This window comes from Sus scrofa, chromosome 1, assembly GCF_054392235.1.
Source record: "Sus scrofa isolate SSC_HxYL_T2T_F1_AM1 chromosome 1, Sscrofa_HxYL_maternal_Yorkshire_Landrace_v2.0, whole genome shotgun sequence".
Lineage (NCBI taxonomy): Eukaryota > Metazoa > Chordata > Mammalia > Artiodactyla > Suidae > Sus > Sus scrofa.
Window position 1 is genome coordinate 154772923 of NC_139383.1, and position 12410 is coordinate 154785332.

General features: G+C 43.3%; 1 protein-coding gene across 38 annotated transcripts in view; it reads right to left on the bottom strand.

The window, feature by feature from the left end:
- FAN1 (FANCD2 and FANCI associated nuclease 1) overlaps window positions 1–10022 on the bottom strand; it is a 48130-nt gene extending 38108 nt beyond the window's left edge. For 15 of the 38 annotated variants that reach the window (XR_014815430.1, XR_014815517.1, XM_084976416.1 and 12 more), the window contains exons 1-4: window positions 9831–10022; window positions 7577–8971; window positions 4781–4921; window positions 2223–2424 (exon numbers count right to left, since the gene is read on the bottom strand). Coding sequence is in view for 24 of the 38 variants with exons in the window: in XM_084976416.1 (XP_084832542.1) it covers window positions 2223–2424; window positions 4781–4921; window positions 7577–8822 (1589 nt within the window). In the remaining 14 variants the exon portion in view is untranslated. Of the gene's footprint in view, window positions 1–2222; window positions 2425–4780; window positions 4922–7576; window positions 8972–9141; window positions 9594–9701 lie in introns of those variants that run through there. The other 23 variants (XM_084976381.1, XM_084976421.1, XM_013993246.3 and 20 more) reach the window with 5 other exon arrangements.
- Window positions 10023–12410: the final 2388 nt, after the last annotated feature.

Genomic DNA, 12410 nt, shown 5'->3' on the forward strand with positions numbered 1-12410 from the left:
TTTCCTTGTTTTTTTAGGGCCATAATGGTGGCATATGGACCCGTGCCTAGGGGTCAGATGCAAGCTACATCCACTAGCCTCAGTAAGCGAGGCCAGGGATCGAACCAGCATCCTCACGGACACTATGTCAGGTTCTTAACCCACTGAGCCACAAGGTGAATGCCAAAAGACAGTGATTTTAGTATACCAAAATAGTCTTGAGATTCTCATTTTCCTACAATTGCAATATCAGTGATTAAAAAAATGTTCCTCTTAGGAGTTTCCGTTATGGTCAGTGGAAATGAAACTGAATAGTATCCATGAGGACGAGGGTTTGATCCCTGGCTCTACTCAGTGGGTTAGGAATCAGGCAGTACCTCGAGCTGCAGTGTAAGCTGCAGATACGGCTCAGATCTGGCATTGCTGTGGCGTAAGCTGGGAGATGTAGCTCCGATTCAAGCCCTAGCCTGGGAACTTCCATATGCCACTGGTGTGACCCCCCAAAAAAGCAAAAAGTCTTTAGGGCATTAGCCTGTTGTGAACTCCTTCGCCTGGAAAAACAATAAATAAAAGCTATTTTTTTCTCCTTTGCCAAAAAAAAAAAGTTCACCTTAATTCTTTTATTATTTCTGTTCACATGCTAAGTGCTTGTACTAAGAGAAGGCTGCTGATTTACTATTCATTTACTTATAAGATATTATATATAACATCACTTATGAAATACAATCAAATAAAAGAACTATAAGACATTAAAAAAAGAAAGACATTTAACATACCACAGGGATGAGGATTTTATACTTCTAAATCAATTAACTACCAACAGATAGTCTAATAAAATACTTTTTAAAAATCTTTGGCATTGGAGTTCCCGTCATGGCTCAGTGGTTAAAGAATCCGACTAGGAACCATGAGGTTTCCGGTTCGATCCCTGGCCTTGCTCAGTGGGCTAATGATCTGGCATTGCCGCGAGCTGTGGTGTAGGCTGCAGACGCAGCTCGGATCTGGCATTGCTGTGGCTCTGGTGTAGGTCGGCGGCTACAGCTCCAATTAGACTCCTAGCCTGGGAACCTCCACATGCCACAGGTGCAGTCCTAGAAAAGATGAAAACAAAATGAAATAAAATAAAAATCTATGGTATCCTTTTTGAAGGGTTGGCAGTGACATTTTTCTTAATAATGGATGCCTTATTTACATCTATGTTTTATTAAAGATTAGTACTTGTAGTATCTTCCCAACAAGGATGAGCTCTTGGCACGTAACAGCTCAAAATTACACATACACACACACTTATTTATATATATATATATATATATATATATATATATATATATATATATTTTTTTTTTTTTTTTTTTGGTCTTTTTTGTCCTTTTTAGGGCCGCACTCACAGCATATGGAGGTTCCCAGGCTAGGGGTCTAATCGGAGCTGTAGCCACCAGCCTAAGCCAGAGCCACAACAACGCGGGATCCCAGCCACATCTGCAAACTACACCACAGCTCACGGCAATGCCGGATCCCTAACCCACTGAGCAAGGCCAGGGATTGAACCCGCAACCTCATGGTTCCTAATCGGATTCGTTTCCACTGTGCCATGACGGGAACTCCACACACACACTTATTACACAAAACAAATTAACATTGTTTTAAAATATTTTCAAAAGTATTATTTCTTCCTCAATAACTCCAGAAAGTGGATTCCCAGACTAAAGCTGATAAAGTTATATTTTACACATAACAGGGAGGAAGAAATAAACTCTAAAAGTTTTTACAGTCTTCCCCAATCTGGAACAGCTCAGGAGCTTTTATGGGGACATAAGAAACCACCCACAGTTTTTGGTAAATTTTTATGTTTATGTTAATACTGACGGATTATGTTTCAATGAAGAGTTTACTAAAATAAAAACCTGAATGATTAGTTTATGCTTAAACTGTCTAAGAATAACAATTAAAACTGCATTTCTCTTGAATAAAATACCAGAATTTGCCAAGGGCCTAATATCTCTATTCTGCTGCCTCCTGATTTCTCCTAGTCCTAGAAAGCAGTATGGTATTACAGGAATTAGGAATAATAAACCAAGAAAGAACCCAGTCTTGATAATTAAGGTTCTCTGCCTTCTCAATCTAACTGCAATTGAAAAAAAAAAAAAACCAATTACAACCTGAAAATACATACCATCCATCAAAAGAAGTTAATACCTGCTATCAACATTTTAAATGTTTTTACTGTAACAATAACCCCAAACCTTTTTAAAATCACTGCACCAATGCCAGGCTGGTTCTTGCCCCAAGTACAGACTGACGGCTGTTTGGCCAGCTTGAGAAGAGCGTCCACCAGCTGCTGTTTCTGTCCATGGGGATTCACCAAGTGGAAGGTCTTTGCCAGGGTTTTTAGTTCTGGAGCAGAAAGTAGCTCAAACACTTCTGAGAGTTCTTGCAACTCAGATTCTGAAATATTTTAAAAAAGAAAAAAGTTGTAAGTAGTTTTAAATAAACTTACTATTTGCTAGTTTGACTTACTTTAAGGAGAAAGCTTACAGGTAAACAGAATGAAATGCTACTACGGAAATTTTCATTTGCCAAACAAACTATTGAAAAATATGGAAAATAGTTACTTCATAGACGTTATATAACAACAGGACTTCTCACTAAAAAGTACAGGAAAATCTGAAGAAAAGGAAGACCCACATGGACAGCCATGTTGGTTTGGGCGTCCTCCGTCAAAGCTCACTGGCACAGTCACTCCTTACAAAAGCTCCAGCTGGGCCTCTCCAAAGCAAGGCAGAGTCACCTGCTTCTGCTCAGGTCCTCGCGCCCCACATGCCTCAGGCTAGGAACCCTCCCTTTCCTGGGGTCACTCACTGGACATATATGTGTCTGTCACACTACTAGAGGTCCCAGATAGCAAGCAATGCCCAGGACGCAGCTGAATCAGAGCCGGCTGGTCTCTCCTTCAGGGCATCCACAGCTTAGGGCAGGGCCTTCTTCGTCCAGGCAGCAAGTCCTCACAGGGTGGACACTGCCTGACAAGTAGCACCACAGCCCAGGGCACACTACATGCCCACAGGGAGCTTACCTCCTAGCAAAACAAGTATCTGTCAGGGGTGATAACTGCTACAAAGGAAAAGAAGGGCTGACAGTAACATGGATGGACCTAGAGATTCTCATACTAAGTGAAGTAAGTCAGAAAAAGAAATGTGGAATCTAAAATATGACACAAATGAATCTATGAAACAGAAACAAACTCAGAGACGTAGAGAAAGACTTGTGGTTGCCAAAGGGGGAGGAGGTTGGGGAGGGATAGGATGGGAGATTGGGGTTAGTAGATGCAAACTATTACATACAGGATGGATAAACAAGAAGATCCTACTGCATAGCACAGGAACTCTACTCTATATCCTGGGATAAACTATAATGGAAAAGGCTATGAAAAAGAATATATTTGTATAACTGAGTCACTTTGCTATACAGTAAAAATTAACACAACACTGTAAATCAACTATAAGTCAATACAATTGATGAAAGCATAAATAAAACAAAGGAGGAAAAATGAACTAGAAAAAGAAAAACAGAGCTGGGTAAGGCAACCTGGATGTGGCAGGGAGCTGGCTGACAAGGTGGTCAAATCTCTGCCAAGGCAACAAGGAGCAGAGCTGGATGAAATGAGGGGGTGAGCCTAGTGGCAGCAAGCACAAGGCTCTGAAAGAGGGCTGCACTCTGCAAGGACACCCATGGGAGCAGCGTGGCCACAGCAGAGTAAAGGAGACAGCCCGAACTACCCCCACGAGGCTGTGTGGGCAGGACCTGGACTGGACCGGGGCCATGGTGGGCCATGGGGCTTCTGGCCTTGGTGATGACAGGTCACTCAAAAGTAAGCCAAGGCTCACCCAGCATGCCTGTTACATCCTTAGGCTTCTAGAATCTGAACCTGATCTTCCGAGTCAGGTTGGGATACAAGTGCCCAGTGACACTGATGGCCCTGACATGAGGAAACCCTGGGCCCTGCTCACAACCATTCAAATCCCCAGAGCCTCCAGACTCCCCTGGCCTTCCCCATCTCCACTTTAACCGCACTGACTTGGCGCTCTCCACTACAAACTCTGCTGCACAGAAACCATCTGGCTCTGGCTTGATTCCCTCATTTCATCTAAACTGTCAGCAACCTGAACCCAGGACTCACATCTCTCTTCCTCCTTATTCCCACACTTCCAGTACAACCCTATACTCAATAAAGTAGGTACTTAATGAATGCTAAGAGACAACCAGGGTTACCTCATACTCACACAGGCCTCAATCAATTAAGCAATTATTGAGACTATCAACCTAATGATTATAGGAGCTGTCTGTGTGGGCATGTGGGTGTCAATAAAGATTTGACGTGATGCTAAATTCAAAGAAACCAGCTTCGTTCGTTCCATCATAAAGATGAGGAATCTGGGTCAGGTGAGTGAAGGTCTTGCTGGCAGGGGAGCTGGAGGGATGTTTCTTCCATTGATCCAGCTACCCATCTGTACCTAATGACTCCATGGGCCTAAACCTGAGACCGGCAAGGAAACAGCAGCGGATGACCTTTCATTATCCTAGGAGTCTTAACCCAGGCTGAGAATGGCTTCAACATACTGTGAGTAATTTGCAGTCCTAAGAAGATTAAAAACTCAGTTTGAAATATGAAACAAAAAGCACCCAATTACTATTTATCAGGCACCAATCAGGAGACACCACCATACTAATATCATCCTCATTATGCAGAAACTCAATTCCTCACGTCCTGTTTTCACTTTACATTCCTTTTGACTAACCATACCCGTCTGCAGAAAGCCGGCTTGTGTCAACTCTCCAACCACAGGAGTTAAGTCAGAGGCAATCTCTTCATATTCCAATTTATTCATCTTAATCCAGCCAAATTTACGTTGAAAAAGTCTTACATATAGCTTCTGACCACTAGCTGCAATAAAGTTAAGAAAAACAGTGAAAAATATTCTATTCCATCTCAAAAACAACATACGATATCATTTACTTTTTTATTTTTACTTTCATTTATTCATTTTTTGGCCACACCTGAGGCACATGGCAGTTCCCAGGCCAGCGGTTGAATCTGGGCCCCAGCTGTGACCATAGCTGCAGCAATGCTGGCTCCTTAACCTACTGCCCTGGATGGGGGGGTGAGGTCCAATCACCACCTCCACAGAGACAAGCCAGATCATTAATTCAATATGCTACAGCGGGAACTCCCCTTTACTTTTTTCTTCCCTTTTTTTTTTTTTTTTTTTGGTCTTTTTGACATTTCTAGGGCTGCTTCTGCGGCATATGGAGATTCCCAGGCTAGGGGTCGAATCGGAGCTGTAGCCTCTGGCCTACACCAGAGCCACAGCAACGCGGGATCCGATCCACGTCTACAACCTACACCACGGCAACGCCGGATCCTTAACCCACTGAACAAGGCCAGGGATCAAACCTGCAACCTCATGGTTCCTAGTCGGATTCATTAACCACTGAGCCACCATGGGCACTCCTCTTTTCTTTTTTTTAAATGGCCACACCCAAGGCATATGGAAGCTCCCAGCTGTGGCAACACTAGATCCTTAACCCACTGCACCACCAGGGAACTCCAGAATATTTTTACTTTTTAAAACTTCAACATTTACTTCCCTTTTTCTTTAAAGAGGCAAATCAATTTGCAGTAGTTATTTTCATACATAGACACTGTAAACGATTCTGCATGGAGAGCAACCCACAACAATCTGCAGAACTTATGCCAGGAAACTGTTCATATTTCTCACTCAAACAGAAGCAAAGTGCCACCAACTATTAAAGCAAATGCTTACAAGAGTGCAACCAGCACCCAAACAAAGATCTATGACCACCCAGGACATGAAAGTCAATGGAGTGTCATTCACGCCTGTGTCCAGGGGAGGCCAAGTAGAGATGGACACTGTATGGACACTTCATAAAACTGTGCACAGTGTCACCCATGTGTTTAAAAGTAACACAAACAGAGCCATATTTCCTCTGATGAGTGTAAAACAAAAACTCTTCACTAGAACATTATTTTTAACATATTAAAAAAAAATTCAGGAATTCCTCCCATGGCGCAGCAGAAACAAATCTGTCTAGGAACCAGAGGTTGCGTGTTCTATCCCTGGCCTCGCTCAGTGGGTTAAGGATCCAACATTGCCGTGCGCTGAGGTGTAGGTCTAAGATACAGCTCGGATCTGGCGTTGCTGTGGCTGTGGCATAGGCCAGCAGCTATAGCTCTGATTAGACCCCTAGCCTGGGAACCTCCATATGCCGCGGGTGCAGCCCTAAAAAGACAAAGAAGACAAAATAAAAAAAATTCAGGGACTTCCCATTGTGGCTCAGCAGGTTACAAACCGACTAGTATCTGTGAGCATGTGGGTCCCATCCCTGGGCTCAGTCAGTGGATTAAGGATCTGGTGTTGCCATGGTCTTGGCATAGGCCAGCAGCTGTAGCTGATTCAACCTCTAGCCTGGGAACTTCCATATGCCACAAGTGTGGCCCTAAAAAGAAAAAAGAAAAAAAAAAACAGGATTTTTTTTTTTTAACTCTACTGAGGAGTCAGAACTGCTCCTATTACTAGAGGTCAGGAGGGCCCCAAGTGAGCTTTTCTTACTGGGGGAGGGACTCAGAGCCATCAAGACCCTTTGCATGAGGAGCCAACAGGGGAGCTCTTACTCTAAACCAGTGCTATCAGCTTATAGCCACTGCCCTGGGCCAAGGAACTAAGGCATATTTTTTAACATATCAATTTACAAAAGAAAACAAAAAGAAAAAACAAACCCAAAAGACCAAAAAAACAATGTACCAATTTAGCTTGAAAGTTTCCATTTCCTGGAGCTCCCACTGTGGCTCAAAAAGATCACCAGCACCTTGGGAGCGCTGGGACACAAGTTTGTTCCCCAGCCCGGCAGAGTGGGTTAAAGGCTCCAGCATTGCTGCAGCTGAGGCTTAAGTCGCAACTCTGATCCCTGGCACGGGAGCGCCTTATGCCGCAGGGTGGCCAAAAATGAAGAAAAGGAAAAAAAAAAAAAAAAGTTTCCATTTTCAGCACAGCCTGATTTTAAAAGGCAGAGTCCAGGCAACTAAAATATTGTTGGAGGAAAAAATACGCTTCAATACATCTTGGGGGTTTTTTTCCCCGTATTTTGTTATTTTCATTTTTGAGGAAATGGTGTTGGAAAATGATAAAAACAACTAACAGTAAACTTGATTACATGCCCAAAATAAATGCACAGTACACCTTCCTTAGTCACAGTGCATTTTTCCCCCAATCTATCAGGGAAAGGTTGTTTTACAACCATCAAATATACAAAAAAAGGACAAACAGCAACAGCTGCTTCCATTATAATCAAAGTACAGCTTGTAAAGGAACCAGCATCACCAGGCACTAAATCTTGTCCCTTTCACAGGCATATCCTTCTCCTGTGGAACTTTGTAGCTGGTTGATTCCCATGACGACAGCTAGGACCTTCAAACTACACTGACTCCTTGTGGTCATTAGATTACTGCCCATCACATCCCAGTCCAAATCAGTATGGCAAATGGGAAACCAATCCCCTAAAGCAGAGAGGCTTAAGATACCTGATAATTGATGAAATGTAGTCACAATTCCCTTCTCATGTTCATCAAAGAGCATCCCATCATCTTCATTCTCAAACACGGCTTTCAGCACCATGAGGAAATTCCGAAGGTAGTAAGGATAATCCAAGGGTACTGGACATGTTACACTAGAAACATCGCAGCTTAACCCCTGCTCCAAAGGAATTCTGTGTGTGACTTCATTCTTTGAGCTGCTGTCGTCTTCCAGAGGAAGTGCTTGAATGTTACTCCAATTAGAAGCATCGTGCTTAGAGCTAGGAGATTTTGCCTCCCAATGTGACATCTGTGTTTTAGCTTCTGAAACAAGAGTCATTTTCACCTCTTCACAATCACCTGCCCCACATTTCGCAACACCTTTACCATCTACTCCTTTGATACTCTCTGGCTTTGAAAGGCCGTCCTCTAAAGTAGACTTTAATGCATTCCCAAGAGTTAAATCTGGTGAAATTAACACAGGAGTGTTATCTGAAAATGCAAGGGTGAGGCTTGATCTGCATTCCTCGGTAGGCTTTTGGTCTTCAATTTCCATTACTTTAGTGCCTTCAGGAGTATGTGGTTCCTCAAGAGAATCATAGGTAAACATGTTTTCCTTTTGAGAACTATTCTCCAAAAGCTGACCCTGGTCCTCAATCTCTGAATGGTTTTCAACCAGGCTCTTAACCACTGAGGATGAGGAACTCTGGGGACTCTGATTGGCAAGTCCCTCACTCTTACCTATTGATCTTTTAGCCTTTATGTATCTTCGGGACAATTTAGATGACAGGCTTCCCAGAGAGATGACTTTTACATTAAGATGTCTCAGTTCATCTTGATTTCTGCCCACCAAGTCATCATTATTCTTAAAGTAGGGGCTGGTCTTCTTTTTCATGCCCGTTTTTGCTGAGTCACTTTGGCCAGGGGTTAAATTCATCTTTGATGGTGATGACTTCTCTGGCATTACATCTTCTAAAGCAGTATTGGTTACATCTACTGTGGACACATTTGAACTTGCTAAGCCAATGTGCCCTGGGTCCCCTGGAGTGATGTCACCATTGTCAGCACACATTTCATCAAGGTGCCTGTTTAGGTCATATCTTGGCACCATTTTACTACAAACAGGGCAGGCAAGTTTGGCAGGCGGTACATTGTTAAAAAATGAAATAATAGAGTTAGACTCATTTTTTTTAGTTTTGCTTATTGATAAACTTCTACAAGGTCTTTTTTTGGCAGATTTCCCCACTGACATCATGAGTATTAGAGAAGCTGGGTGTTTCCAGGAGTAAAATACAGCATATCACTGGGGAAGAACAATGGTTTACTCTTACTTTCCTGACTTGAAATCATAAAAAGTGGGATTCTACTGGACTTCATGTTATTCATTTAGTCAATTTCTTCTTCCTACAAAATAAAACACATGCGGGTTAACAACATTTTTGTGAATTCAACTAAAAACCGGAAACAAAAACTCTAAAACGTGCAATGGCAAACTTGGTATGAGGAAAAACCGTGGACTCCGGGCCAGAAGACCCTCCTATCAGATGTCCATATCACCTCAGTGTGTCCCTTACCATAAAATGATGGCGTTGGACTTTGTGGGGATAAGTTTTTTGCTTTTGGCCGCGCCCTCGGTATAGGGAAGTTTCCCAGCCAAGGATGGAACTCAGGCCACAGCAGCAACCTGAGCTGCAGCAGTGACAACGCTGGACCCCGCTGCGCTACAAAGGCACTCCAGTTCTTTTTTTTTTTTTTTTTTTTTTTTTCCGCTTTTTAAAAGGGCCGCGCCCACGGCATATTTAAGTTCCCAGGCTAGGGGTCCAACTGCAGCTACAGCTGCTGGCCTAGCCATAGCCACAGCAACGCCAGATATGAGCTGTGTCAGCGAGCACAGCTCGTGGCAACGCCGGATCCTTAATCCATTGAGCAAGGCCAGGGATCTAACCAGCATCTAACCAGCAACCTTATGATTCCTAATCGGATTCGTTTCCGCTGCGCCAGGATGGGAACTCCAGCTCTAACATTCCTAAAATTTAAAAATAACCGCTTTTTTTAAAAAGGCACATCTGACTATGCCAGTTCCTTTTCTAAAACCACTGCATTGTTAACTTTTTCTGGGACAGATAACGCCTACCCATTCGGGCAGCACAGGCCTGCAAGAAGAAAAGCTCCAAGTCGCAAGCCTCCGCCACACACTTGAAGGCCCCACCGTAGCCCCGCCCCCGAACATGAGGCTGGGGCTGAGCACCGCCCGCCCGCGCACCTGGGAGGCGCACCGGGGGTTCCACTGCCCGCCAGTCCGTCTTTCACCCCTTGCTCCTTCCCTCTCTCCCTCCTTCTTTCCCCTCTCTTGTCTCCCTCCCCTGTGCCCCCTCCCCTTTGTCCCTCCGGCAGTCCGGGCACCCCGAGGCGCGGATAACACCAGCTCAGCTGCCCCGCGCCTCCAACCCGCTCCACGCGCCAGGCATTCCCAGCTGCTCCCCGCGGCTCGGCCGCCACAGACTCGGCCAGCAGAGGCTCGAGTGATCGATCGTTCCTCCCTCTCCTCTTAAAGGCATCCTGCCCTCCAGGCAGGCTGAGCTGGCCGAGAGTCTATGAGACTCTTCGCACCTGGAGGAGCCCGGCGCCTGGAACGTGAGCGGGTTGCTGGTCGGAGAACATTCTATGTCTAGGGAAGGGGCATCCTGGGAGGAGATACAGGTGTGAACTCTACTTAGCCAGAAAGAAGGAAGACTCAGCAAGTGCTGGACATCTGCCAGCTGTTCTCTGAGATGCAGAGATGCTGTTCACAGATTCGCTGTTAGTAGAGATGCTATTCTCTGCCTAATGCAATAGATGCCTCAAGAACAAAGAAATAGATAAACAGCAACGCTGTTCGCAGAGATGCTGTTCCCTGCCGTAAGGCACAGGGAACTATATTCAATATTTTGAAATAACCTATAATGGAAAAGAATAGGAAAAAGAATACATATATATGTACAACACTTTGCTGTACACCTGAAACACTGTAAATCAACTATACTTCAATTAAAAATAAAAATTAAAAAAAGGGAATAATAAAATGTAGTCAGGTAATTAGGGAGTGGTGAATTTGGATATTTCTTACTTTTGTTTTCCATTTAGTTTAGTTTGTTTTAATATAGTTTTTCTTTGTTTTAATATAGCTTAATTTAATATAATGAGGTATAATTTAAAGTAATGGCTATATTTAACAACTGAAAAATTACTGTAAGTTTATCAGTCAGCCCTTGAGCACCAACAATGTTAACAAATGGGGGTCCAGGTGCTTACAAAATTATACTCACAAATGTCACTAGAAAGGAAAGTTACCTTGAATCAGAATGCCAACAATCTGGGGAGATAGTGGACTCAGTGTCTCCCCAAAACCACCTCCCAATATTCTGCTCTGCCGCAAAAGCTTTTAAAGGGAAAAAAGAAAGTGATCTCAGTAATCACAGAGATGGGGGAGTCAAGAGTCCTTGACATTCCTCACTGAGAGCAGGAATGTCACTTACTTTGGTCTTTCTCTAGATGCTATCTTGTTCATACAGGTTGTTTTCCAGAGATTACTGAAGGGGATGCTAGGGAAGAGATCTGGCCATCTGTTGTTACACTTTGTTTCTACTTCTTAGATCTACTGAACAAGTTAGGCAAAGTATTGTGTGATTAAAAGAATTGAATAGTGTGCTTGGGCTGGAGATAAGTAGAGCATACTGGTGCCTGGTTAAAAGTTAGTTACTGGGTTCATCGTGGCTCAGCGTTAATGAATCTGACTAGTATGCGCGAGGACTTGGGTTTAAGCTCTGGCCCTGCTCAGTTGGTTAAGGAACCAGCGCTGCAGTGACCTGTGGTCTAGGTCCCAGACTGGGCTGGGATCTGGCATTGCTGTGGCAGGGGTATAGGCTAGCAGCTACAGCTCCAATATGCCCCCTAGCCTGAGACCTTCCATATGCTGCAAGTGTGGCCCTAAAATGACAAAGAAAAAAAAAGGATTTAAAAAAAAACAAAAAACAATGAATCTATCTACAGAAAAAAGAAACAAACTCATGGACATGGAAAGCAGACTTGTGATCGCCAAGGAGAAGGGGGCAGGAGTGGGATGGACTAGGAGTTTGGGGTTAGTAGATGCATATTGCATTTGGAGTAAATAAGCAATGAGATTTTGCTGTATAACACAGGGAACTATATATATAATCACTTGTGAGGGAACATGACAGAAGATAATGTGAGAAAAAGAATATATATGTGTGTATGACTGGGTCACTTTGCTGCACAGTAGAAATTGACAGAACATTGTAAACCAATTATAATAAAAAATTTTTTAAGTTAATTTCAATGTGGCTTTGCTAGAGTAACAAGGAATGGGGCTTCCTGCGTAGGGCAGTTTCCTACAAAGAGCTGCTTGCAATACCAGCTGGTTCCAGCACCCAATGAGTGATCCAGATGGAAGTTTTCTGAGGCAGAATCCCCTGAGAGCTTTCCTCTACCACTGCCTTCAGCAGTGGTCAGCACTGTATGATTACTCCATGAATATGTGTCAGATGAATCCATGAATGAATAAACAAACCAAAGAGAAAAGGGTATGAACAGGGACCTCACTGACAAATATGTATTGAGTGCTTCCCTTGTACCATGTTCTGGACACTGAAGATATGGCCGTGAACAGAAAGAGAAATGGGGAAAAATTCTGCCTTCATGGAGAATACATTCTGTTGGAGGAAGATGGAGAAAAACAAAATATAAAATCATGTAGAGAGCTTAAAAGAAGAGTACTGATGAAATAAAATTCATATTTTTATGGCAAAATTTATTTAATTTAATTTATTTATTTTTGGTCTTTTGT